This window comes from Geotrypetes seraphini, chromosome 15 (genome assembly GCF_902459505.1).
Source record: "Geotrypetes seraphini chromosome 15, aGeoSer1.1, whole genome shotgun sequence".
In the NCBI taxonomy this organism is placed as follows: Eukaryota; Metazoa; Chordata; class Amphibia; order Gymnophiona; family Dermophiidae; genus Geotrypetes; species Geotrypetes seraphini.
Window position 1 is genome coordinate 15,152,208 of NC_047098.1, and position 24,706 is coordinate 15,176,913.

Here is a 24,706-nt window from a genome sequence, read left to right on the forward strand (position 1 = left end):
AAGTGAAGGCACGCGCCTCAAGGAAAGGAGTGGGGGGGGGCAGAGAGGAAGACGGGTGCCCGAGGTGCACCACCCCCTGCACCCCTCTTACTATGCCACTGGTCAGAGTGAGCACAAATTTGTGATATAGACACACGCTTTGTTCTAGGTGCCTGTGTTGCTTGTTCTATAATGGTTTCTTTTAGGACTACTCACAGAGGTGCCTCCAATACTATAAACATTTTGGGGTAATTTTACATCTTAGAAAATCCTCTCTGTCTGAATACCTCGAAACTGGCAAATTTATGTGGTAGAAGCTTAGACTTTATTTTTCATCTTGTGTGCGTCCGAGAAGATGTACACAACAAGTTTGCGAATGCCCCTTAAGTCAGGGATGAACTCTTTGGAGAGAAGGGATAAAAGAAAATACCATCCTTCAAATGCTGTCATTAGACAATATTGAGCAACCCCAAACCTCTTCAAAGTGTTTTTCCAATCATCAGAACGAAAATCAGTTTAAACCATACAGGAGATATGCTCAAAGTAGTCCTATGGGAGATCTATTAGCGGAGGCAACCTGACTATTTTTATTTTACTTATTCAGTTTTCTATACCGTTCTACCAGGGGAGCTCAAAACAGTTTACATGAATTTATTCTAATGTACCTGGGGCAATGGGGGGATTAAGTGATTTTCCCAGGGTCACAGGGAGCAGCTTGGGTATGAACCCACAACCTCGGGGTTCATACCCGAGGCTGTAGCTTTAACCACCGCACCACTCTAGTGCCCAGTTAACTCCCTACATAAAGTTAGGACAGCTGTTTTGCTTTATGCAGTTACTTAAGTTGATTTAGTGGACTGAAAATTGCTGCTAACCGGCTAAGTTTCCCTTCCAGTCCTGGACCGCCCATAAACTAACCAGTACCAGCATAGATGATTAGAGGGGATATCTGGCTTAAGTGCCACTGAATAACCCAAATAACCTCTCCTGGACATTTAAATTGTTTTGAATATCGACCCCTGTGTATTTTCTACAATGTCCAATAACGAGCTTATGTAACGTTTTCCTTTTTAGATCCGGAGACCTCCTGAGCTGCCCCTTGAACCTATGGAACATTTAGTTGGCCACCGGCAACAAGAGAAGATGAATTCACCCCATCATAAGAGAGACAAAAGTGATGAGAGGAAATTGAAGAGAGAGCCTCTTCCAACTGAACACCCAGCAAGGCGCAACTCTCCAAAAGGCACACCGCAGCCACATAGCCCTTCTTCTCCTGCAGGTCTGCGTCCTACGCAGGTTCTTCCCAAGATAAGTGTAAGTCCCTGCACTGTCACTTCCAGCCTTTATATCCATTAGTTTGTGTTTGAGTTCTTGCTTTTCTGATATTTACTGTGTCAAAGTTTTAGGTTCTATGCCCTATTTTAAAGGGGATTTCAGATTTTTTGGGATTTATTAATTGATTCTTCAATTTATAATTGAAGTAAATATTACATTTGAGAGACAAAATAACTGCTACTAGCTTCACAAAACAGTTTTCTTTGCTTAGAGAAGCTTAATTGTTGTTTAGCTTGTTTAAGGGAAGAGATTTCTCTACAGTGGTTTTGTTCTTTTTTTTTTTTTTAAATCTTTATTCCTTTTTATTTCTTTCAACAAGTGTACAGTATTATTACAATTAATTTACATAACACACTTGGCATTCTTAAACAATATTATTATACATGTTTTTATTCCCCCCCCCCACCTCCCACCCTTTTCCATATCAATAAAATATTCCTTCCAAATTTATATATAATTATACATCCCTTTTTGATAATACAATTAATCTGACATGAAATCTGTCCCTCCCCCCATCCTTCTTCCTCAAACACTTTAAACATTTTATTATACCCAGTAATGCACAACAATAAATATCCCATCCTATTACATATATCTCCTTATTTTTCATAACAACATCTTTCCAATATTTTTCCCTCCCTATCCCTCCCATCCCATCCCATTTCTTTTTTTTTTTTTTGTTTTAATCAATTTTTATTAGAATTTTATAATGAATATAAACAATACAGTCACCATTTGTAAACCAATCCGTAATATTACAATCTTTCCACAAAGCATATAAAAAAAAGAATAAAAAAAGAGAAAACCCCCAACATAATTATATCTCAATCCCACCACCCAACATAAAGTAAACCAATATAGGCAGTGATAATCCCCAACAAATTAAACACCATGAGGAAGTCCTTTCGTTGTTCCTTCAAAAAGACTCCCAAGTGACCACACCTCTCCTCCCCCTCTATCCCACCCCCCCACCCCCCCCACGAGGAAATAATTAAATGCACTGAAATATTTTGTCCCAAGTCCGCCTTTGTAAGTCATAATAACCATAATGCTTAGCAGCTATACATTCCATCTGTGCAAGTTTTCGCAATTTCTCTAACCATTCCCTTTCTGGTGGAGCAACTAACTTCTTCCAATATAGTGCTATTAAACATTTGGCCGCTGCCAACCCCATTCTGACCAGTTTTGTCTGCCAAGGAACATCTCTAACATTATGTAACCCTAACAGACAAACTTGAGGTGAAAGTTGCAATGGATCCTGGATCCACAATGTCAAAGATCGTGTAACAGTAACCCAAAATTTCTGAATCACCCCACAGTCCCACCAAATATGCATAAAAGATCCAGGGCCCTTACCACATCTCCAGCAAGAGTCTGAGACCTGAGGGTACATAATGTGTAACCGTGCAGGTGTGAAATACCAGCGTGTTAAGATTTTATAAGCATTTTCTTGGACCAATATACAATGAGATGCTTTCTGTACCTCTATACAAATACGGGACCAATCATCCGCAGAAAGATGCAGCCGGAGGTCCCGTTCCCACTGTTGTTTAAAAGGAAAGGAAATCACCACTCTACCGCGCAAGAACTTATAAAGAATGGAAATCGGTCTCGGTACTTTACTCAACAAAAGCCATAAGTTTTCCAAAGATTCAGTCCCCTGGGGATTTCCTTTATCCCAACTTTCCGAAATCATAAAATGTCTCAATTGCATGTATGCAAAAAATTTGCCTCTTAACCCAGGCTTCTTAGTCACCAATGCATCAAAAGTAGGTAAGCATCCCCCAACAAGTACATCTCGAAATGTAAGAATCCCCATAGATTCCCATTTCCGAAACGCCCCCCTTTCCAAACCTGCAATAAACCGCGGTTCCCCCTTAATAGGAGCAAGCGTAGAAACTCCCCTACCACTCTTTTCCCTTTGACATAAAGAACCCCACATCCGTACTAAATGACAAAAGAACGGGTTCCCTTGCCCCTGCAATCGCTCTGACAACGAGAAAGAGATCCACAGCCAATTGTTCAGTGTACAATGCGGAACATAGCTTTGTTCTATTTGAACCCCAGGTTTAAACACCGCAATCTTCCAATCCAAAATAAAACGGAGTTGTGCAGCCTCGTAATACCAGTGCAGATTGGGCACTGCCCGACCCCCATCTTCCCTAGCAGACCAAAGTACTTGTTGACTCAACCTGGGATGTTTCCCTTGCCAAATAAAATATCGAAATTCCTTATGCAATAGCTTCAAAAGTCCCCTAGGTACCGCTATGGGAAGCGTTTGGAATAAAAATAACAGACGGGGTAAGATATTCATTTTGACAACAGCTATACGCCCCCACCAGGACAACCACAAACCCTTCCAAGCTTGCAAATCTCTCCGCACTAAACGCACTATCCTAGAATAATTGAGATCATAAAGACATGATAAATCAGATGGAATCAAAATACCAAGATACCTAAGATGCCCCAGTACTCGCCTCACCGGAAAGGTGTCCGCCAACCTCTGCGCCTCCCCCTCCTCTAAAGAAATATTCAAAAATTCGGACTTGTCCATGTTGATCGTAAAGCCAGACAGACCTCTAAATTTCCCAAATACCTCCAACAACTCAGTAAAAGTAGCCTCCGGGTTCGTCACATAAAAAAGAATATCATCTGCGAATAGCGCCAATTTATGTTCCCGACCTCCTATATGAATTCCCCGAACTGCCCCCAAATCCCGAATATAACAAGCCAAAGGTTCTAAATACAAAGCAAACAGTAAAGGGGAGAGTGGACAACCCTGTCGGGTCCCTCTTGTAATAGAGAAGAAATCTGTATAAAGCCCATTAATTTTAATACAAGCCCTCGGTGTCAAATAAAAATTCCTTATCCATTTTTCATACATTCCCCCAATTCCCATCCGTTCCATTACTGCCCATAAAAAATTCCAATTGACCTGATCAAAGGCCTTTTCAGCGTCTATGGATAATAAGACCATTTTACTATGTTGTTGCTGTGCCTCCCAGATCAAATGTAAAGTTCTACGTATATTATCTCCCACTTGACGCTTCTGGATAAATCCAGCCTGATCAACATGGACAAGTCCCGGTAACACTCGTCCCAATCTCAATGCCAACACCTTCGCCAAAATTTTAGCATCAACATTTAATAATGAGATGGGACAATATGCTCCACACTGCTCCGGGTCCCGTCCCGGTTTCAACAATACTGTGATCCCTGCTTCTCCCATAGTAGATGGCAAAGAGCCCCCTTCTCGCACTTCATTACCAACCCTCACCAACAGGGAAACAATCTGCTCCCTAAAGGTCTTATAGAACACATTCGATGACCCATCTAATCCCGGAGATTTTCCCCCTTTTAAACCCCGTATGACCCCAGACACCTCCCCCTCCGTTATGGGAAGATCCAATCCCTCTTGTTCCAAATCCGAGAGCTTTGGCAAAGGGACCATGTCTAAAAAATCTGCAATCTTAGAACCCTCACTCAAGTTGTCCCCACGATATAACTCTGCAAAAAATGTAGCAAACTGGTTATGAATATCCTTATCAGTCCTATACCTAACTCCATCAGGTCCACGAATACTCTGAATAGTAGCAGACATCCTTCGGGCCCGCAAAAAGCGGGCTAGCATAGCACTAGACCGATTTCCATTCTCGAACCCATCCCATTTCTATATATTATCCCCTAAGGAAAAAGAATAAACTTTACTCGTTATAATATTCAATTAATGGCCTCCACACCTCTTGAAATCTTTTAAAATACCCCCTCTGTATCATAAGAAATATTTCCATCTTATACATATGACAAACTGAGTTCCACCAAAAATTACAATTCAATCTAGAACAGTCTTTCCAATTAGTTGTTATCTGTTGAATTCCCACTCCCGTAAGAATCAACAATAATTTATTGTTTGCTGCAGATATTTGGCATTTGGCCCTCATACACATTCCAAAAATCACTGTGTCATAGGATAAAGCCACATGACTCTCCATCAACATATTAACTTGATCCCATATTGATATCCAAAATGCCTGAATACATGGACAATAAAATAAAAGATGGTCTAGAGTTCCAACTTCAATTTTACAATGCCAGCATCTATTAGACTTGGAGCAATCTAATTTTTGTAATCTAGTAGGGGTCCAGAATGCTCTATGCAACAAAAAGAACCATGTTTGCTTAATAGATGCTGACATCATACCTTTAATTCTCCAAGACCAAATACGTGGCCATTGAGATACATTAATCTGATGCTTAATCTCAATGCTCCAAATATCTCTTAATCCATTTTTAGGCTTCTTATTCAAATAATTAGATATAATTTTATACCACTTTGCGGCCTGGTGACCCAGAAAATCTGCCTGGAAACATAAGAATTCTAAGCTGTAATGATCATTTAAAGATTTCCATTCAGGGAACCCCACCTGAATAGCCTGCTTCAATTGCAACCACTTATAATTTTGTTTTTTATTCAGACCTTATTTATGTTGCAATTGTGAAAATTCAAGCATCTTACCATTATCAATTACTTCCGTTAATGATCTTATACCTGCTTTAATCCAATCTTTCCAGACAACCTTAAACCCGCCTATTTGTATCTTGGAGTTTACCCAAATAGTCTGTTGTTTCGATTTTAAAATAGAATCAGTAGTTAATTTGTCTACAAACCTTAATGTTTTCCAAGTATCCATTAATACTCTATTGTCCTTACGTATTCTAGGCACTTTTATACCAAGCAAAAGATCAAGCCTAAGTGGAAAGATAAGTGATCTCTCCACCCTTAACCACTCTGGTAATTGTTCCAAAAGCTCTGGGAGGACCCAATACATACCTTGGCGCATGATATAGGCCTGATGATACCTATAAAAATTGGGAAAATTTACCCCACCCTCCTCAATTGGTCTTTGCAAAGACACTAAAGCCACTCTTGCAATTTTACCCAGCCAAATAAATTTAACCAGAATACTATTTAATTTTTTATAGAAAGACCCCTGAAAAAACACTGGTATCATTCCCAATTTAAACCACAGGCAAAATCATCATTTTAACAGTTTGTACTCTTCCCCACCAGGACAAATGTAAAGGATTCCATTGCTCACACAACTCTGTAACTTTTTGTAATAAAAATTTTTCATTTATTCTCATTGTCTCTTCAAGTGTTTTATTCAGCCAAATACCTAAGTACTTTATTCCATCCTCTTTCCATATAAAAGGGAAAGAATCAAGTATACCTTTTGTACAATGCACATTTAAAGGTAAATTCTCTGATTTAGTCCAATTTATTTTGTATCCTGAGAATTTTCCAAATGTATCTATGACCTTCAGTAGACATGGGATTGTTGTTTCCGGATTCCTCAAATGAAGCAAGATGTCATCTGCATAAGCAGATACTTTATATTCCACTCCAGCACATGGAATACCCTGTATGTCCTTTGCCTGTCGAATAGCTAATAATAAGGGTTCAAGAACTATATCAAAGAGCAAAGGAGATAATGGACAACCTTGTCTAACTCCCCTCTGCAACTTAAAAGCATCCGAAAAATTATTATTTATATATAAGCGAGCAGTTGGGGAGCTGTACAATGCTTGTATCATTTGTATAAATCCAGATCCAATACCAAACCATTCCATAGCTTGATACATGAAACTCCATTCTACACGATCAAAAGCCTTCTCAGCATCTAGTGAAACCGAAAAAGCCGGATCATTAATTTGTTTTGTTAAATAATACATCTGAAATGCCAGTCTAGTATTATTAGAAGAGTGTCTTTGAGCAACAAATCCAGTTTGATTCATTCCTATTATATGCGGAAGAGCTTTAGCCAATCTTAATGCTAAAATCTTAGCTAATAATTTACCATCTACATTTATTAAAGATATAGGCCTGTAGTTTGAAACCAATGTTGGATCTTTATTTGGCTTTGGCAAAACAATAGTTAAAGATTCTGCCATAGTGCCTGATATACAACCTTTATTCAGTTGATCCTGATATAATTTTAATAAATACGGTAATAGGGAAATTTGAAATTATTTATAAAACTCTACTGTAAATCCATCTCCACCTGGAGCGGTCCCAACTCTAAGGGATTTCAATGCCATTTGTAACTCTTTTAATGATATAGGTTTATCTAAACTTCTTTTTATATGATCAGGAACCTTAGGACCTTCAACTAAACTCAAAAAATCCATCCCATCTTTCTCTTTATTTAAATAAGACTCCGAAGAATACAATGACTTATAATATTTTAAAAATTGTTTTAATATATTTCCAATTTGAGAATGAGAATTTCCTAACTCATCTTTAATTATGCTTATTTTCTCCTTCCTTTTCTTTGCTTTTCAATAATTTGCCAATAATCTTCCAGCCTTATTTGCACTACCATAATACACCACCTGCTGAGCAAAAATATCTTTCCTTACTAACCCAGAGGAAATTTCATTATATTCACATTTTTTTTAACAATATTTGAAATGTCTCCTGTTCCCATTTATTAACCAATTTTAATTCCAAATTCTTAATTTCTTTTTCCAAATTCACATATTGTTTTCTTAACAGTTTCTTTTTATATGCAGAATATGATATAATTTGTCCTCTCATAGTTGCTTTGAAAGCATCCCATAAAATTCCAATCGAAATTTCCTCTAAATCATTAAGTCTAAAATATTCATTTATTTTATTTTGAAATTCTGTGCAAAATTTAGAATCAGCAAGCAATGTATTATCAAACCTCCATACAAGTTTGGAATTATCTGGATCTACTAAGTTAACTTCTATCCATATACCACCATGATCAGATATTACTATTGGTTCTATGTCAGCTTTTATAACTTGCTGTACCATCTGACCTGAAAGAAAAATATAATCAATTCTTGAGAACGATTGATGAACATGTGAACAAAATGTAAATTCCCGATCATTAAAATGAAGAATACGCCTAAGAATACGCCATATATCTTTTAAATTACATACTTGTACCAAATTATCTAATCCCATTGATTTCATTATTCTACTAGGCTTTTTATCCATTATTGGATCTATAACAGCATTGAAATCCCCAGCCACCACTAAATTAGTAGTAGCCAGTGGTAAAACTAATTGTTGTAGAGATTTGAAGAATTCACTTTGATTCGAATTAGGTGCATATATATTTAGTAACGCCATTGTATTACTGCCCATGCTCATGTCAACAAGTAACCACCTTCCTTGAGGATCTGCCTTAACCATATTAAATGTTGCTGGACATTTTTTATTAATCAATATTGCAACTCCTGCCTTCTTTTTTACCGCTGGTGCAAATAAACATTGTTTTATCCACTTATCTGTCAGCTTCATAGACTCTGTTCCAGACAAATGTGTCTCTTGCAAGAAACATATATCTATATTTTGTTGTTTAATATATTCCAATACCTTTTTCCTTTTTATAGGGTGATTAAGGCCATTTACATTCAAAGAAAAAATTTTAAAACCCATTTTACAAATAAAATATAAAATACATATATAATCCACTCAAACATAAAATATACATTTTTTATTTTTCCTTAAACCAATATATGAGTCTCCCCCCCTCCCCTATTTCCCCATCCCCCCCCATTCCCATCCTCCACCCTCCCCTCCCCTAACATAAATGCAAACTTCGAAACGCACATATTACTGAGCAAAAAATAAACTCCCCACAGGCAATAACATATTCATTTTTCTTTCTCTAATCTTTCAAACAACCAACACTAAATTCTCCTGCAGTCAATCCATTCTTCAATACCCTAAATACCCATATTTACTATAATTCTTTATTATATACTTCCCCCCTCATTCAAATTTCCAAACATTCTTCCATCCTATACCTCTAATATATTTATAAAAGGATATACCCAATATTTCGGAAACCATTTCTTACAATATATACCCCCCCAAGATTAATATTATTATTTTATTTTATTTTTTTTTTTTTTTTGTCTAACCTAAGTTTCTCACAACTTCAATGGAACATACATCACTCCATCCTATAATATTCATTTTTTTTTTTTAACCTTACATCAAAAGAAGGATCAAACATTTCAACCAAGCAGACCTCATATTTTTTAAAACTCTCATTAATTTTCATTGTATCTTCAATCTATTACAGTCTATTCTCCATTCTGCACAACTGTAACACTTGTACATCTTCATCCTGCTGTTTCAGTCTCTTATTCCATCTTCTTGCAGATTGCTATTTCATCTTTCTCCAATAAAGTATTTTTGCAACATCATCCTTATATCTCAGTCAATTTCAGATGCAAATTGTAAATCTAAATAATGCTCAAGTCATTTCCATCAGTCCATCTTCACATCTTCTTCTCTTTACATCAATAGTCTTTTGTATTTTTCATCTTATTATATTCTAAGTTCCCACATTTCTCCAATGCAGCATTTATGTGTCCTCATATTATTATCTCAGTCACGCTCAAATGCAAATTATAAATTCACATTAAGAAACCATCCAAATCTTATAATTGTTCCTCATATTTTCTTCACTTCCTATATGCTCCATCCCTCTTCTTACCTTGTCAAAATCTTCTTTTCTTCTTTTCTTATTGTCTCTTTAAAATTTTTCATTTCTATTCTTTAAATCTTGTTTGAAATGTTGATCCCCCTTAAACCTAACTGCAACAATTTTCTAGAAAATATTTTTCTCCTTTTCTATTATCTTTTTTTTTTTCCACTTTTTCCTTCTTTATAAAATATCTTTCAATTTTCACTCAAAAATATAAACCAAAAATAATCTAAGTATATTATTTATTACATTTTCTAAATACTTTCATGAAACCATAGGCAAATTATATTGATCTAGAAATTCCTGTAATTTGCCTGCTTCTTCAAAATTATAAGTTTTATTCTCATAAGTTACCCTCATAATAGCAGGGTATATCAATCCATATCTTGCTCCCATTGCTCTCAGTTTAGGTCTTAAATCCAAAAGCTGTTTTCTTTTGTAGGCTGTAGCACCTTAGTAAAAGGAGCCCCTAGCTTTGAAAATCCAAGATATATACACCTAGTTGCAATCCTTACAAATAAGGAGGTTAAGCAATTTTCAGACAGCTCCTTTCCTTGTGGAAATGGTTTTGAAAGTTAACCTTCTTAACTTCTTTTTTCTATTGTGTTCATTCTCTTTCTCCCCCTCATGCAAATGTTGTCATAGAAATGTAAGTGTGATGCCATAGGTAGTGTGCTGGCCTATGCAAAATGTATCTTGTCTTAACATTTCAGCCTCATGACTCATAATGATTTATGACAGAAAACTGAAATACAGTAACAAGAACATAAGAAGTTGCCTCCACTGGGTCAGACCAGAGGTCCATCGCGCCCAGCGATCCGCTCCCGCGGCGGCCCATCAAGCCTATGACCTGTGAAGTGGTCCCCGACTATTCCTATAACCTACCTCTACTTCTATCTGTACCCCTCAATCCCCTTATCCTTTAGGAACCTATCTAAACCTTCCTTGAACCCCTGTACTGTGCTCTGGCCTATCACAACCTCCGGAAGCGTGTTCCATGTGTCCACCACCCTCTGGATAAAAAAGAACTTCCTAGCGTTTGTTCTAAACCTGTCCCCTTTCAATTTCTCCGAGTGCCCCCTTGTACTTGTGGCTCCCCACAGCCTGAAGAATTTGTCCCTGTCTACCTTTTCTATGCCCTTCAGGATTTTGAAGGTTTCTATCATGTTTCCTCTAAGTCTCCGCTTTTCCAGAGAGGATAGCCCCAGCATTTCCAACCTGTCAGCGTATGAAAAGTTTTCCATACCTTTTATCAGTTTAGTCGCTCTTCTCTGAACTCCCTCAAGTACTGCCATGTCCTTCTTGAGGTACGGCGACCAGTACTGGACACAGTACTAAAGATGTGGGCGCATCATTGCACGATACAGCGGCATGATAACAAGGTTAAGTTTAATGTCTCCTTTTCTTAATGTGATGCAAATAAAAACACTTGAATCTCATTGAGGCTGTTGCAGTACTTTCCAACGTCTTAATACAGAAAGGGAGCTAAAAGGAGGAGCTGTTTTGAATTTTTTTTGGTATTTTGTTCACCGATAGGTTGATGCTTTACCCTATGATGAGCGGCCACTCCCGGCTCTCCGTAAGCAGCAAGGGGAGTTGTTCACTTCCCCAGAGCCGGAGGAGGAGAGCATTGATGACACGCCAAGAAGTGGCATCACTGGCGAGCCAGAGCCATTAACTGAGAAATCATTGAGGGAGGCCAGCTTTGCCATTGAAGTGTTTGGAGAAGCTATGGTAAGTATCTTAAAGAGTGGTATATTGACATTTCTGCTCTGCTTTATATTTAAAAATCATATCTGAAGGATTTTCTCATGCCCTCTGCACCGAGGATTTTTTTTTTTTTAATTCTTTATTCATTTTTTAAAAACTTACATTAAGTGAACAATGAATAAAACATTTAAGATTAAATATATCACTTGAATTTTCTTAATATAGTCAGATACATAAGTTTATTCCCTTCCCACCTACCCATTCCATTCATATTTAATCAAAAATATATAAATATAAATACTCTTATTTATATGTTAAAACCTTCCGTATAATTTAGATAACGCCCCCAGATCTTTATAAATTTATTATAATTACCTTTTTGTAAAGCAATTATGCTTTCCATTTTATAAATGCCGAGGATTTGATAAATATTATTTTACATTGTAATCTGTGCACGATTGGGCATATAAATTTTATAAAATTGTTTTTTTCACCAAAATAAATTAACATTGATTTGTAGTTCTTCTTTACTGTGGCTACATTGTGATTTTGTTGGGCTTGTGAAAAATGTGTTGCCAGTAGCTTCTGTTTCTGACACCATTCATTCATTCATCCATCAAGAGCTAAAGCTATCAAAGTGATGCAATGTATGTTCAACTACAAGATGTATTTTTCTGCTGCTGGGGACCTCAAACCTGAGTTTGTGCTTGGAACAACGGCAGGTTGTTTTGTTGTTTGGGAAGTTTTTAGCATACTGCTCCACCACTTGGAGGAATTTCAAGCTGTTTTTCAACAAAATTATTTGTTTATGTTTCTGTGGCACAGTTGCGTAGACTGACAGTAGTTAACCCTATTGATGACCAGTGAAAGAGACACTTGACCATATAGAATAGTTTCTCAACTACAGTGTCTGTCTGTATCAGGTTGCAGGAGCTTATTCCAAGACTTGGTGTTACCGAGAAGATACCCTGCTCGCAGTATATAAAAAGCTGTGGGAGATGCCAAATAGTACTTCAAAGGATGACTTAAAGAGCATGCTCAGGGCAGCCATATTCCTTATCCAGAGAGCCATGAAAGACAACGTGTCCTCGGTGAGTGAAAAGAAAGAGGAAAATCATCCTACACAGCTCAGTGTTACGCATTTCTATTCTGCTTTACCTTTCAGTTCAAAATGGATCAAATAAGAAGAGCAGAATATCATAAGCAACAAAACTAATCAATTCTATATCTTCCAATTTACCAGTCAAACATCAATAATAGTGAATCACAATTATTTAATCTAACCACAAATAGTTTTGGAACAGCCATGTTTCAATTGTTGTCTAAATAATAAGATGATATCATTCTAAGCTGCCTAGGTGGTGCGTTCTACAAAAGGACCCTGGCCCATAATAGTTTTATGCCTTGTAGATTGTAAATGGATCTCAGATAAATTTGGGCCATTCAAGCTAATTTAGATTCTGACCTTAATTTCATCGCGGAGTGTATAACCCACAGAATTTTGACACATAATTGGGTACCATTCCTTATCGAATTTTGAAACAAATATTAAAACTTTAAACTCGAGTCTTACCCTTAATTGCAACCAATGAGCTCTAATTAAAAATGTTGTAACATGCTCCACCTTATTTCCCTTCCATATAATTTTCACAGCTACTGTATCTGTGTGGCTCCTGCTACCACCTCTATTGTGTAGTTGCAACAGTCACCTGTTTTGCGTAGCTACAACTGGGTCATTTCCGTAGTTGAAACAACTGGCAGTACTACTCAGCTTAAGCAACTTCCTATTTTTTGTCCCTGCAACAACCACCAGGGTCGCACAGTACCAATATTTCATAGATGCAACAACCATCTGTCTAATGCGGTTGCACAATCAGCTGTGTTGTGCAACTGAAATAACTGAATTTATTTTAATAATAATTATTATTTATTTATAATTTTAACAAATTAAATCCTGCCCCGGAAGCCAGCTCTCTGCACGTCCCACCTATGCGGGAACAGGAAGTTGCTGCAGAGAGGCAGCTTCCGGGGCAGGCCAGCAGCAGCAGGTTTACCTCTTTGCTGCTGCTGGCTGCCCGAAGATTAAATTACAGCGGCTGGGTCCAGGGAGGAGGTAGGTGGGAGAGTCGGGAGCTAGAGAGGTCATGAGGGGAAGCAGCATCGGAGGAGGGAGGGGAGGGGGGCTGGAGAAACAGCATGGAGGGAAGGGAGAGGGCTGGAGAAACAGTATGGAGGGGAGGGATGGAGAAACATGGAAAGGAGAGAAGGCTGGAGAAAAGAGCATGGAGTAGGGTAGTGCTGTATGTTGAGAGGAGAAATGGAAACAGCAGGCAAGGAAGTTGGAAGGAGGGGGGCACCCGTCTGGGGGGGCTTGGGGTTGGAAGGAGAGAGAGAGAGATAAAGAAAGAAGCACCCAAAGGCGAGGAGGGTTGGAAGGAGAGAGAGAGAGAGAGATGCACTCACTGAGGAGGAGGAAGGAAGAGAGAGGTGCTAAAAGGGTACAAAGGATGGGAAGGGGGGCTGTGGGTGAAGTGTGGACAGGGTCATGTGTCCTTTTTTTGTTTTGTTTTGTTTTCACAAATATAATAACCCTACTGGTAAGGATGGAAGTCACTGACACATACTGTTCAGCAGTGTCGTGGCCCCGCATAGGAAAATATATGGCAGCTCTCCTTCAGAATCCAAAATGACCTCAGCTTGAAAATTAATGAAGACCACTGCACTATATGCTACCTGCCTACTATGCTCTGTGACTTTCAGGGCAGTAGCACAGAGAGAGAGAGGAGGGGAGGAGGACAGGAGGGAAGAGAGATGCAAACACAGGCTGTGAGTGACTGCATCTCTCTTCCTGTCCTCCCACCACCACCACACACAAACACACTAGGTACTGCCTGACTATCTTGTGAGTCACAGAGCATGGCAGGCAGCACACAGTCTGGGGGGGAGAAGAAGGAGGATGGGAGGAAAAGAGATCTCACATTTACAGCCTATGTGACTGCATCTGTCTTTCTCCCCACTCCACAGACTGTTCTGCCCGTCATGGTCTGTGACTCACAGAGTAGGCAGACAGCATGGTGAAGGGAGGGACCCCCGAAGGAGATATCAAGCCTTGGGGGGAGAACAAAGTTGGTAAGTGATACCAGCTTAGACACCATGCAGTTCAGGTGGCAGGCAGTCAGCTTGCTCGGGCACTCACGCAGCTGGAGAAAGGCTGGTATCTAGCAGCTCCCAGCTGCAGCACTCCTCATTGGCTCCCCAGGGAAAGAGCCAATCAGGAGGCCGCTTGACTGGCCTATCATGACGAAATGCGAGCTGAAGGAAGGAGAAACAACAGTGACCTCGGGCAGGGGAAAAAGCTGGTAAAAAGAACTGAAAGCAATCAAATTTAATTGCAATTTTTTTTAACCATGGTTAATAAATTAACTCAATGGTGATTAATGTGCAGCCTTAAAATTTACATAGACACATCTCTTAGTTTACATAACCATTCTCCCCAGTTTAGATCAACTATACCTGCTGTTATTAGCAATGCACATGCCTCTGTCAATCTTCAGTTGTGCAATCCCCCCCCCCCCCAGTCATCTCATTTAATAGTCTAGGCATCTCATTGATTTGTAAACCCAGTTGTATTCTCATTTACCTCAGGTGTTTCATGCATCCTTGAAACTGTTAAAAATGATTGTTACCCAGTATATTCCAAAACACAAACTTGGCAAACAAGAGACAACCCACTGCTTGGAAAAGACCCTTCCAAACCTAGTCTCTCGAACTGGGGACTCTGCTACTCGCCTGCGAGTGGTTTCTTCAAACTTCATTCAGGTATTCTTGTTTTTACAATGCATTCTCAAAACTAATCACATTCTTTCATAAAAGTCTGCTGTAGCTCTGGTCCAGGAAATCTAGCATTTTAAATATCAAAATGGTAAAAACACAGATCAGAAGTTATGCAACACAAACTCTTGGTGGTGTGGAATTTGTGTGCTGTGAAAAGGTACATGAAGAAAGACACAGTACTACTCGAAAGGGTCCAGAGAAGAGTGACTAAAATGGTTAAGGGGCTAGAAGAGTTGCCGTACAGTGAGAGATTAGAGAAACGCCTCTTCTCCCTTGAAAAGAGGAGACTGAGAGGGGATATGATTGAAACATTCAAGATAATGAAGGGAATAGACTTGGTAGATAGAGACAGGTTGTTCACCTTCTCCAAGGGATAGAGAGAACGAGAGGACACTCTCTAAAGTTAAAAGGAGATAGATTCCATACAAATGTAAGGAAATTCTTCTTCACCCAGAGAGTGGTGGAAAACTGCAACGCTCTTCCGGAGGCTATTATAGGGGAAAACACCCTCAAGGGATTCAAGACAAGGTTAGACAAGTTCCTGCTGAACCGAAAAGCAGTCTCAGTTGGGGCACTAGTCTTTGACCAGCTGCGAAAGTCTCCATCAATGACCTCAAGACAACCCAATTAGCAGCTGTATATTGTATATATTTATTAGTAATCAATAATAGTTAGCTTACAGAATAAGTCTCAGCCAATTGGTTTAACAGAGAGAGCCTATACAGAATGCCAGCCTTCTAAATAACTAGTGTCTGTCCTGGTTAGTCCCCTAGCAAGCTGGCCTTTTATACATTCTTAACAACTTGAGACCACATTAGTACATGTTATGTTCTTAATTTCTATTGGCTATTCATAATTGTCATTTCTCTTATTAGTTCATTGATTGGTCAACATTTATATTTTTCTGAGTCATATTGAGCGTGATGTCCTGTTTACCAAAAGGCTTGTCTAATTTCCCGACATATGTCCTTTTAATATCAAGAATCACCAATTTCCGAACAAGGGCTTATATTATTCCTCTTTATTTTACACAGTTTGTCAATTTCATATCCTTGTGGTTGATCTTATTTCTGGTAAATCAACTTAACCTAGGTTATAGGTCATTTCCTTCTGATGTCGGTAATTTTCCTTTTCACAAACAAAATTTCTTGTTTTTCCATGGTCAGCATGCCTATTATGAAAGATGAGTTTCGCCTTGCTTATGTTAGCAGAGAGATATAACAGCTTGTTCAGGCCTGTAATGGTATTGCCATTTCTGTTAATCTGGGGATCTCAGGGGTCTCTATCTTCATCTCCAGTTTCATGGAGGTCTTACCTCTTCACCTGTATGCACCTGTACAGGCCTTTTCCTTCCCCTTCCTCAGTCTACTTCTGGTGGAGATCTTTCTTATGCATTTAATGGTTAAATCGTATTTTGGTATACTTTTGCTTAGTCTAGATAAGTTTTTGAAAGCAGAGGACCCAAAGCCTCTCCTTTCTTGGTTAACTAAGGACTCGGTGCTCCTGCAGTAGTGTACTACAGCAATCTTTTTTTAAAAAAGGGCCCCTTTTATCAAACCACAGTAGAGCTTTTTATCGTGCACCGTTGAGGTAAATGTTCCAACGCTCATTCAATTCCTATGAGAGTTGGAGCATTTACCCCGATGGCCTACGATAAAAAGCTCTACTGCAGTTTGATAGAAGGGGGGCAAAAAAGAAGTGGTGGCGGCAGCAGCAGCTCTACAGCCAAGGAGAGTGGTCCATCTATACTTGAGTTGATTATAGTGAAGTCACTGAGGGAGAGTAAGGAAATTACCATACAAGTTGGTCTGCTCTGCAGGAGTTAGGTTAGGTCACAAATGTTTCCAAGAACCAGCTTGTTTCTTCCCAGCTAATTGAGCACTTGGGAACACAATTCAGAACCCTCAAGGGGGAAGGTGTTCTAACAAAGGAATGAATAAAGAAATTACAGTACCAGATCAGGCTGTTCTTATCAGCTTAAATGGTTTGTTTGTTGGAAGCTTCTATACCACTACTAATGACTTGGCATGAAGAAATTTGATAGAGTAACACCTTTACTAATTAAGCTTCATTGGCTTCCGTGTCAGGCTCATGTTTGATTTAAAATGGCCAGTTTAATATTTCATACTCCTTTTCGGCCAAACTTCTGTTTATTTGGTTGAACTAATAAGTACAGTTAAAACTTGGTTTGCAAGTGTTTTTGCAAGGCAAGCAAAACATTTGATGAAATTTTAACTTGATATGCGCTACCGGAGGAAGTGATCAGGCAGAGTACGGTCCAGGGATTCAAACAGGGATTGGATGGATTCCTGAGGGATAAAGGGATCGTGGGATACTGAGGGAGGTGCTGGGATGTAACACAAGTATAGAAAGCTAACCAGGTAATAAGTATAGAAACCCAACCAGGTCGTGCATGTGCAAGACCGGAGGGTTAGGACTTCGATGGGAAGATAGGACTTCAATGAGAAACCAAGGTGGCAAGGGAGCCCCTTCTGGAGATTCAGACAGGTCGTGACCTGTTTGGGCCACCGCGGGAGCGGACTGCTGGGCAGGATGGACCTATGGTCTGACCCGGCAGAGGCACTGCTTATGTTCTTATATACAAGCAAGGTCTTGCAATATAAGTACATACAGTATACACACATCACAGCTGGACCGATGGTTCTTCTCTGACGCTGCAAGAGTGTGGCGACTGTTCTAAGCAAGCAAAGTTTTGCAATGCGAGTACTTACAGAATAAAACACGTCGCATCATCACAACTGAGCCAATGGTTCTTCTCGCCTCTGACGCTGCGGGATTGTAGTGACTGTTCTAAATGAGCGAGGTCTTGCAATCCGAGTACATACAGTATACACACGTCACATCATCACAACTGAGCCAATGGTTCTTCTCTCTCTGACGCTGCGGGAGCGTAGTGACTGTTCTAAATGAGCGAGGTCTTGCAATACGAGTACATACAGTATACACACGTCACATCATCACAACTGAGCCAATGGTTCTTCTCTCTCTGACGCTGTGGGAGCGTAGTGACTGTTCTAAATGAGCGAGGTCTTGCAATACAAGTACATACAGTATACACACGTCACATCATCACAACTGAGCCAATGGTTCTTCTCTCTCTGACGCTGTGGGAGCGTAGTGACTGTTCTAAATGAGCGAGGTCTTGCAATACAAGTACATACAGTATACACACGTCACATCATCACAACTGAGCCAATGGTTCTCTCTCTGGCGCTGCGGGAGTGCAGTGACTGTTCTAAACGAGCAAGGTCTTGCAATACGAGTACATACAGTATACAAACGTCACATCATCACAACTGAGCCAATGGTTCTTCTCTCTCTGACGCTGCGGGAGCGTAGTGACTGTTCTAAACGAGCAAGGTCTTGCAATACGAGTACATATAGTATTTTGTATTAAAGTTTTTGGGTTGTGGAACGAATCGTCGTGAGTTTCCATTATTTCCTAGAGGGAAATTCGCTTTGATATACGAATGCTTTGGATTACATGCATGCTTCTGGAACGAATTATGCTCGCAAACCAAGGTTTGACTGTATTACACAATCTAGCAGATCATTCTGACTATCTGACTGTAATTTACTATGGTTTCCATACCTAAAGGGACTTTGAAAAAAATAAGGAACAGCTCTTTTCCTTTTCTATTTGAAACTTTCTTTTTATGCTTTCTTTTATAAACATTTAATAATCTCTTTAAGAAATATTTGAAGATTGTTCGTTATTACCGAATATTCTTACTGCTGTTACTTTGTTAAATAGTAATCCCAATGAATATGTTGGTATCTTAATTGTATCATGCTCGGAACCTTTTTCTGGGATTAAGTGGTTTATAAGAGCCCTCAATAAAATTAAAGTAGAGTAGATTAGATTAGCTGTTGCTTTTGAAAGCGAGCCAAAGTGCTTGGGACTACCTTCAGGTTTTGGGATTGACGGCAACTATACCAGAGCTGATCCCGTGGTCCAAGGTTCAGAGCAGAAAGCACTGCTTTCCTGTTGGTCTCGCCAGAGCCAAAATTGAGGAGTGGTGCTGCAAAAAGTGATCTGCAAACGTTTAGAAGAATGGTCTGTTTGGCAGTTAATGCAAAGAAATACAGAGTGAATCACTTGGAGAGTAGAAAACCTAGGGAGCTGTATATACTAGGAGGTGAGGCTGATGTACACAGACATGGAGAGGGACCTTGGGTTGATAGATCTGAGGTAGAGAATGACCCAGGGCAAATTTTTCCCCGTTTCCGCAGGAACTCAATTTCCACGTCCCGTCCTTGTCCCTGCCCCATTCCCGTAAGCTCTGCAATAACTTATAATTTTAAAGTGTCTGAGGCTTGTGCAGTCGAGGACACAGTTTGCAGGAATAGGGCAGGGACAGGAAAAGAACTCTGGGATGGGAAAATAAGTTCCCGTGGAGACGGGGAAAAATTTGTCCCCGTGTCATTCTCTAGTCTGAGGATCTCAAGGCAACAAAAGTGTGACAAGGCAGTAGTTGTAGCCAGAAAGATGCTAAGCTGTACAGTGAGAGGCATTATTGGCAGAAGAAAGGAGGCCCCACTTGGATTGTTTTGGAGGCCTGCAATAAATCTGGGAGGAGGTCGGGTGGTCACTTGGTGATGACCCGAATATAGAACGAGACCCCCATTTTGGGCCATTTTTTTACCCCAAAATCTCATCCTATATTTGAGTATATAGAGTACTTGTAATGAATGAAGTCGAGTCCTTAAAAAGATACTTTTTGTAGTTTGGTTACTGAGATTTATTTTTAAGTGTCTGATAAAGAATTTAAAAAACTATATTTTTCTCTATTAATGAATTTGAGAGTGCTTTTAGGTATTAAAAAGTTGGTGTGAAGTAGGGAAACAACCTCTGCTAAATTAACTTGTCCTATGTTAAACATGTGCATTTCCATTATTTTTTCTTTTAACGATGTGCTTCCCTACAGGAGATGGCCCTGTTTAAGGAAGTTAAATCATTGCAAGTTATTCCAGCTTATTTGGTTCAGCCACTGAAACAAACTTGCCCAACCCGTCTGGCCCAGAGCCAAGTGGAGTTGGTGGAACACATGGTGAAGGAGTTGGGGACCGTGAACTCTGGCTTCACTGTCGATAATGTCATGAGGGTAAGAGCACATTAAAGGTTTGTTTGTTTTTTTTGTTTACAAATTCTTTTAAAATCTCTCTTTTTTAAAAAAAATTTTTGTACTCTTATTTCCCAAAACTTAAATTTATGTAGTGAATATTTTTTATTTAGAATGTGATTTCACCAAATAGTGTCTTTGCTCAAAGCTGATATCATAGCATTAAGGGCTAGATTCATTAAAGACACCGATCGTGTCCCGATCACTTTGCGACCCCGACCCGATTCACTAACCTTACTCCCAATCCTATCCGCGCCCGATCCGATCAGCGCATGTAGGCAGGAAGCGATTCACTAAAAACATACAGGAACATCGACTGGGCTGGCCCATCAAAAAAACTGCTGGGGACCAGTCAACTCGCATCCTTTCTACTGTCCTGCATATTCATGGCTGCTTCCTGATGTTGCTGGTAGAAGTTTTCTTTAAACCCGCTTTGCTTTGCGCTGCAGTTTTGCTCTGGTAACCATTCTCTCCTGCTCTCTGCCGCCCTTTCACGCAGTGCGAGCCCGTGGGTTTAAAACGGGGCTGCACTAAGGGGGACGGGGAGAGCGAGCGCTGCCGGCAGAGAGGCGTGAGTATGAAGAGCTGTGGGAGTAAAAGAGGAGAGTGTGTCTCAAATTGTAGCTCTAAGGTGAAACAGACAGCAAGGAATGGGTCAGGGATGCAGCCCAGCTTGGGGGGGGGGGGGTTTCCATCCCTAGGACCGAGGTCAAACAGCTTGGAAATGAGCCACCCAACCCCCCTGCTTTGCGGAGAGAAGTGCATGCGCAGATCGCCTCTCCAGGCAGAGAGGATGGTCTGCGCATGCATCTGGATCGCTCAGCAGACCAGATGCATGATCGCCTAAGACTAGTTGTAGCCTTAGGCAAATCTAGGCAGCTGTACATGTCTCCCTAGGCCAGCTGGAGACACCTACAATGTTTTGCTGGCCTACGTTGTAAGTAGATGCGGCCGCTACGCTGCCGCGATAAGTATAGCGGCTGCCAATCTTCCCCCTCCAAACGATCACGGCACGAGGGAGCCCAGCCCCTCCTACCGGACCCCCCCCCTCCCCAACAAACTCCCCACCCCTCCCTGATGATCGCCAGCAGGAGGATGCCCATTCCCTCCTGCCGGACCCCCCCAACAAGCCCCCCTTCCCGGACCCCCTTGATACAAAATAGTAGATGTCAAAAATTTATTTGATTTAATTTTAGACCATCAGAAAATACAACATTACTTTTCTAAGATAATGAGTCTCGCCCCCAGATGATAATTGTATAAAGGATATCATATGGGCTGGAGAATGACCACATAGGATTTTGAATGTTATGCAAATTTTAAATTCTACCCTCACCTCAATTGGCAACCAATGCAATTTAATAAAAAGAAGTGTAATTCTTTCATGTTTATGTGCTGAGAACAGTCAGTTTAGCTGCTACATTCTGCAATTTTTTGAAAATAGACTTAAAACAAGCAAACCATATTACAGTTGTCTACATGTAAAAATAATAACGATTGAATGCATATGTACCAATTAAGGTATTACGTACACGAGGCATGTATAACGGCACACAGCTGTTTATAGAATTGCCAGGATAGCCTTCATTAGTTTTCTTGGTTTGCTAAGTTTCCATTGAAATGTGCTTTGGTTTCAGTTTGCCACCCGGGCTTTGGAGCACTCAGCGTTTGAAGTGCGTGAAGCGGCTGTCCGGATCATTCTCGATATGTACAAGCAGAATCAGCACAGCATATTGGAATACCTCCCTCCGGATGATGTCACCACACGCAAGAATGTGCTGTACAAAAGCCTCTTTGATGGGTTTGCCAAAATAGATGGCAGACCTACCAACTCCGAAATAAAGGTAAATGGCAGGAGTAACTTTGTGTGAAATGGAAGAAAAAGAGATGACGTGGAACTTATTTAATCCAGACACTGCATAGTAAAAACATTGAGGCTGATCACAGCAAGAAGTTTTATTTGTCATTCCACCAGACTTCATGATAATTGGAATACTGGTTTAGGCTTTTGATTTCATCTAGAAAATCAATATTTTGTCCTAAGACTAATTAATCAATAATCTTAAGATCCTTTTATTTTCAGCAGTTGAAAGAGTTACATCACTGTACAAACAGCTTGGTAAAGTTTTATAACCTCGGTATATTGGTGTCTCATGTTCGTGTCGACATGAGGAGGTGTCTTGCTGAGTAGTGTTCATCATTATTGTTACATGTTATTGTGTGCCATGGCGAGAATTTCGGAGCTTGAATTAGAGCAACGAACAAACATTAAATTTCTTGTTAAATTTGATGAGAGTGCAAGTGAAATCGAGGACATTTTAGTCCAAGCTTATGGGGATAATTCCATGAAGAAAATGGCAGTGTACAAATGGGTTAAATCTTTTTTCTGAGGGGAGAGAAAGCGTCACTGATGAAGAGAGGTCAGGGCGACCAATAACGAGCAGAACTGATGAAAACATTTGCAGAATCTATAAATTCATTTTTGGGGAAAAAAACAGACTTAACAGGCTTTCCAGGAAAAAAAAGAATGGTAGAAAATGTTTACGATAAACTATTTTTGAAGTGCCTAATTTTATTTTTAAAAACAGGCACAGAGGAAAGCAGCTGTAGACGAAGCTGAGAGACAGAAGAAGGAGGAAATCAGAGCACTTCAAGAACAGCTGGCTGTATTAAAGGTTCAAACAGAAGTTCAGACTGGGAAGGTGTGAGACTAAGTATAACTGCACTTACATATGCAACTCTGAAAACTATATATACAACATGTACGCTCGCCTACACCTCCAACTATGGCTTCCCGTTATAACCCCAGTATACTTATGGGACAGCAGAGGTTAAAAGCTTATGGTAGCCACTAGAGAATGACACGTGGAAAAAAATCTGGCCCAGTCACTGGACCACCATCCCCTTCACCACCCTGTCCCCGCAGCATCCACCCTTCCCTCTCACCACCCTTCAGCGGCCCGAGAATCTCTCTCCCTCCCCTTTACCTTTGTGGCGCTTTAATAAAGAATTGAAACTTAAGGGAGGGAAGGCGCGCGGTCACCGATCGCACGCGGGCCCCCTCCCTCCCTACAGACAAATCTATCTCCCTCCCCCCCTCTTCACGGCGCTTTCATAAAAAACTTACTGAAGCCGGCGAAGCCTGCCTGCCTGCAGTCGCGTGTGTGTGGGCGGAAGCTTCTTCTCTGACGCAACTTCTGGTTATTTAAGATGACAATAGAAAGAATTTCAAGTGATGTGTATGATTCAATTGATGTAATATTGTGTACTTGATGGAAGATGAAAAATGAATAAAGAATTGGAAAAAAAAAAAAAAAGAAACTATACACTTCCCCTTCCATTTGTTTGTTTTTTAACTACTTTCCTCAAAAGTTTGGAAAATGCCTATCAGTAGTTGTTTTTAAATTCTGGTTTGGGGTTTTCTCCCATTACAGATCCAGAAAAAGCCGGCAGTGGAAGAATCTGAAAAGCAGAAGAAAGAGGAGACCAGAGCTCTTCATGAACAGCTGGCCACATTAAAGGAAAACCAGGCAGAGGGTCCTGTTGGAAAGGTTTCGATTAGTTTTTAATTGCACCCTATCCTAACACACAGCAACTTTGCACCAAGCACTTCACTCCAACCCTTCTCTTCTGCCTCTTTCTTTATTCTCTACGCTTTTTGGAGTGTCATGTTGATTTCTGGCACATATTAATTATTTAAATATAGAAAACGATTTTCAATTCAACACATACAGTATAATCTCGTTATAACGGACTTCAAGGGACCAGAGTTCCATTTTTTTTATTTAACTTTATTTAGGTCAACTGAAACAATGTACAATCAATGAACAACAGTCACTGCACAAGCATATCAACAACATCAATAACAAAAGTCAGCAAAACATGGGTGTGGCACGAAATGATTGCAAAACCAGAACACTAAAAGATGCTCTAAAGCATTATGTCGCACTGTACTGGAAAGAATAATAATCTCTCATTTTCTTCTGGGCTGCATTTTGATACTGTATCACCAGAACGCCACGTGCCTTGTAGGCGGAGCCTGCATGTCCGTTATAGCCAAACAAAACTAAAAGCGGCTCTGGGAACCAAATTATTTGTCCATTATATCCAAAAGTCTGTTGTATGCGAGTCCGCTATATGCAATGATTTTCTGCATGTTTATAAAGGCGCACA

General features: G+C 39.9%; 1 protein-coding gene across 8 annotated transcripts in view; it reads left to right on the forward strand.

Annotated features, from left to right (window-relative positions):
• Positions 1-24,706, forward strand: part of CEP104 (centrosomal protein 104) — a 79,006-nt gene that overhangs the window by 18,001 nt on the left and 36,299 nt on the right. For 7 of the 8 annotated variants that reach the window (XR_004537086.1, XM_033921823.1, XM_033921822.1 and 4 more), the window contains 8 exons: positions 1,054-1,293; positions 11,382-11,579; positions 12,479-12,646; positions 15,201-15,374; positions 20,339-20,515; positions 22,171-22,377; positions 23,122-23,235; positions 23,968-24,084. Coding sequence is in view for 7 of the 8 variants with exons in the window: in XM_033921823.1 (XP_033777714.1) it covers positions 1,054-1,293; positions 11,382-11,579; positions 12,479-12,646; positions 15,201-15,374; positions 20,339-20,515; positions 22,171-22,377; positions 23,122-23,235; positions 23,968-24,084 (1,395 nt within the window). In the remaining variant the exon portion in view is untranslated. The remainder of the gene's footprint in view (positions 1-1,053; positions 1,294-11,381; positions 11,580-12,478; positions 12,647-15,200; positions 15,375-20,338; positions 20,516-22,170; positions 22,378-23,121; positions 23,236-23,967; positions 24,085-24,706) is intronic. The other variant, XM_033921828.1, reaches the window with a different exon arrangement.